This window comes from Camelina sativa, chromosome 19 (genome assembly GCF_000633955.1).
Source record: "Camelina sativa cultivar DH55 chromosome 19, Cs, whole genome shotgun sequence".
Lineage (NCBI taxonomy): Eukaryota > Viridiplantae > Streptophyta > Magnoliopsida > Brassicales > Brassicaceae > Camelina > Camelina sativa.
This window is the reverse complement of record NC_025703.1, coordinates 9,737,423-9,741,235: the sequence shown is the minus strand read 5'-3', so window position 1 is coordinate 9,741,235 and position 3,813 is coordinate 9,737,423. Positions and strand designations below refer to the sequence as shown.

The window sequence follows — 3,813 nt, the reverse complement described above, 5'->3', positions numbered from 1 at the left end:
TCAGTCAGTAGTTTGCCCTTCAGATTTGCAAACATTTCAAGCTCCCTTCTTAACCTTAGATTGTTATTTCTTAATCCGGCTATGGAAGAGTTTGATACACACAGACCACGTTGAAGCAGACCATTTTCGGTATTGATCCCTGTAACTGTTTCTAACAAAACCCCCATATGGCATAGGTGTAGAACTGAGAGAGCACAATCCTTCATGATTATTTCTGACCAGATATCCTCAAGGAACAATCTAGCTGAGTTTGTATCTGAAACCCAGGACTTCAACTCAGATAAATCATTGGCCATGCCAGTCAAGGCCACAGACGACTCATCCTGTAATTTTCTGACAACAGTTTCCAGCTCTTCGACCAGATTTCCTATTCCCATCAAACTTGACCCGAATAGTTTCTCAAGGTACGCAATTTTCTCATTATCTTTGACATTTATGGATTCCAGCTCCTGCAGCTTGTCATCTAAGGCGTTTTTCTCTCCAACCAAGCTGATTTCCCTTTTCTTCTGCTTCTCCAGGTCAAATTTCATCTTTTCGTTCGCTGTTATGAGTTCATTGACTGTGATATCTGCATCTTTAATAATCCCTTGAGCCTCCTCAAATTTCTTAAGAACACACAAGTTTTTAACATATTCTTGGTCAGCATCTATCTTCATCTTAGCTAATTCATGCTCCAAAGTCTGTAAAATATCATAAGAATTTCAGAAAGACAGAGAGAAAATATATAGCATCTGAGAGATGTCAATAATAGGTGAAACCATAAATGCACAGTCCCATATGACTCAGAATGAGAAAAATAAATTTGAAAGGGACAAAAATAAATAGTTACTTGCCTTAAGTTTATGATCTGTGACTTCCACCTTGTGCTCATATTGTTCTTGCATGTTATTCATCACAGTTTCAAGGTTACAAAACTGTGCAGCAAGATCGTTCAAGTTTCTTAAGCTTCTTTTCTCAGATGCCTTTAGCTCTTCCTTCTCACCCTGGAGTTTGGCCATCTCAACTTGAACCTCCTTCAAGCTTACAAGTGCAGATTCCATTTCTTGCTTTAGCAGTATGATCACTTTACCTCTCTCACTTGACACCTTGCTGGTCAACCTCATGGACTCTGTATGGTTGTTGTTTGGAGTATTCTCTATGCAAGAGGAGACAACTACATTCTTTCCAAGTTCCTGTTTGAAAAAAATTTCAAGTAAAGGACTAAACACACTACTATACATAATAAGGCATGATCGTTAATTAAGAAAGTTTTCAGCTCACCTGTCCTTTACTATAGTGGGGTGGAGAACCTAATGAATTCTCTGCCTCCGTGTATTTGTCATGCTCTTGACACATGTTTATGCATGATCTCAGTCCAGACACGCCACCCTTGAGCTCAGAAAGCTTCTCTTTCATTGCCGAAATGCCAGTTTCCTCAATTTCTTCAACCTTTTGTGCTATAGCAGAAGCATTTTTTTCTTCCTGTACAAGTTTGCTTCTAAATTCCTTACAGGTTGTTTCCAAATCTTGTACTTGTTGCTTCAGAGAAAGAATTGTTCCAGCGGATTCCGCAAGCTGAAAATCCTTTTGCTTCAACTCAAAAGTATGGGATTCGGTTACCTCAGAATAGCGGTTGACAATTATTAGAGACGCTGTTGCACAATGTGATGCTTCACAAATCAACCTTTCAGCCATTTTGAGCTTCTCTTGAAGCTTTGATATGATCTCTGTTTTTGTGCACAACTGCGATTTCAAGAGTGTCTCCTTTTCCTCGTACTCTCTCTGGTGCGCTTCATTCATTACTATTGCTGCCCCTCTAAGAGACGTCAACATGGATTCTATATCACATTGCTTTTTATTGGCATCCTCCAAACAACTTTCAAGATCTTCAATCATGAATTCTCTCTCGGAAAGTGTTCTTCTTAATCCGCCAACCTGTTCAGATATCCATATCCTTCTATCTGGTAAGGAACCCGAAATAAGATCAGCCTGGTAACACGCATCTGTAAGGCCTTCATTCCCATTCAGCAGAATTTCTTCAAGCTCAGATGTGAGAAGTTCCATTTCATTTGAGATGATCTGTAGTTCCATGTCTTTGCCTCGGAGCTTTTCTTGCAACTGCTCGTTATCCATAATCGTGTCTCGTAAGTTATCCTGCAGCTCCTCCATCTGACCTTCTAAAAACTGTATCTGCTTTTCAGTGACGTTTTCTTTTGATTGAAAATCACTGACCTCCTTCTGAAGAACTTCAAGCTCATTCTGCAAACAGACAATCACCTCCGCAGTTGCAGCTTCAGCTTGCTTGCAAACTTTTTCCATTTCTTCATCTCCACATGCCTTAGAAGCAATATCACTCTTGTACAACATGTTCAACCTCTTAGCTTTTTCAAGAGATGCTTGCATCTTTTTAAACTTTGTATCAATTGCATTGTTCTCTGCAGGAATATCTTTGAACTCATTGCACTGTTTGGACTTCATTGCTGGGATGTCAAGCTCTTGTTTTTGTAAAAGCTCAATATAGTTCTCCTTTATTCTCCTCAACTCCACTGCTTCTTGGATCAATATAATGTTTTGCGATTCAAGAGCTTCAACTACAGACTTTGTTTCCCCCAGCTCACTATATACATTTTCTTGCTGCTTGCTAATCAAAAGTAGTTGGTCCTTCAACTCTCCAATATCAAATTTCAAGCGAACTGCCTGTGCTTCTGAATCACCACGTAGTGTTCTTTCCTCATCGAGTATAATTTTTAGTACATCCAAATCAAGCTGCAATTTGATGATTTCTTCTACATAATTGACCTGCTGACCAGCAAGTGTTTTGTTCCGCTCAACATTTTGAGTTTCCAACAGGGCCTGCAATTTTAAGGCAACATTCAACTGTTAAGTGAATACGCTCAATGGTAACCTGCAGAAACAATATCACAAGTGGTTGTGCATATTAGTAAACCACACTGTTCTTATTGTGCAGACCTTTTGTTTGTTCGCAATGCTATTTTCATCAGGTGTGCAAGGTCTCATATTGTCGACCATGACCTGTAGATCTTGGATTTCTCTGCAGAAGAAAGGCAAGAAGACTTTTCAGGGGTATGGAGAAAATGAGAACTCAGTTGCCATATAAAAGGAAACAAAAAAGAATTCTCAAATCAGATTTGCTAACCTATTAAGCTTTGCATTCTCTTCCAAGCAAGAACCAAGGTTACTTCTACATTTCTCAAGTTCGTAACAGGTCTTTTTTAACTGCAATAGAAATACGTTAAGAAACTGAAATTGAAAATATAGATTAGAAAGAAAATAGGAGAATGACTTATGAGAAAGAAAGTGAATCGACCTCCTCCTGTAGAGAACAATTTTCTTTACTCCTAAGTAATGCACCCTGTACCATAGCAGATGCAACAAGATTATTGACAAGCAAGCAATGACGCATAATTATTCTGCATACTAAGAGATTTAAGGTATAAAAATAGGTGAATATATGTAACCTGTGGCTCTATTTCATCATCAACATGTTTTTGCCGGTCAGAGTTTTCATTAAGAAACTGGAAGAGCTGCAAAATCAATAGCTAAGGTTAAGGATGGCATCGCAATCGAAAACAAGGGTGCATCACCAGATATTGTGCTAACTAGAGGCACCTGGTTCCGCAGATTTGAGACTTCGCCCAGTAGAATTTCTCTCTCACCTTCCTCATAAAACTCTTGAAATCTGCATAATAACAAAACTCTTTTATATAAAAAAGCACACATTATCTTTAACTTTAGCGTTAGATGTTTCCTGAAGATTTATCACCTTCTAAGTTGGTCCAGAAGCCTTATGTTTTCCAGGGCAAAGCGAGTCAA

General features: G+C 38.7%; 1 protein-coding gene across 1 annotated transcript in view; it reads right to left on the bottom strand.

Moving 5' to 3' along the window:
* The window catches only part of LOC104767630 (kinesin-like protein KIN-12D), a 15,126-nt gene that overhangs the window by 5,503 nt on the left and 5,810 nt on the right, over nucleotides 1–3,813 (bottom strand). The window contains exons 16-24 of the mRNA XM_010491628.2: nucleotides 3,764–3,812; nucleotides 3,610–3,679; nucleotides 3,459–3,524; nucleotides 3,308–3,352; nucleotides 3,137–3,216; nucleotides 2,950–3,031; nucleotides 1,261–2,832; nucleotides 834–1,172; nucleotides 55–680 (exon numbers count right to left, since the gene is read on the bottom strand). Coding sequence (XP_010489930.1) covers nucleotides 55–680; nucleotides 834–1,172; nucleotides 1,261–2,832; nucleotides 2,950–3,031; nucleotides 3,137–3,216; nucleotides 3,308–3,352; nucleotides 3,459–3,524; nucleotides 3,610–3,679; nucleotides 3,764–3,812 — 2,929 coding nt within the window. The remainder of the gene's footprint in view (nucleotides 1–54; nucleotides 681–833; nucleotides 1,173–1,260; nucleotides 2,833–2,949; nucleotides 3,032–3,136; nucleotides 3,217–3,307; nucleotides 3,353–3,458; nucleotides 3,525–3,609; nucleotides 3,680–3,763; nucleotide 3,813) is intronic.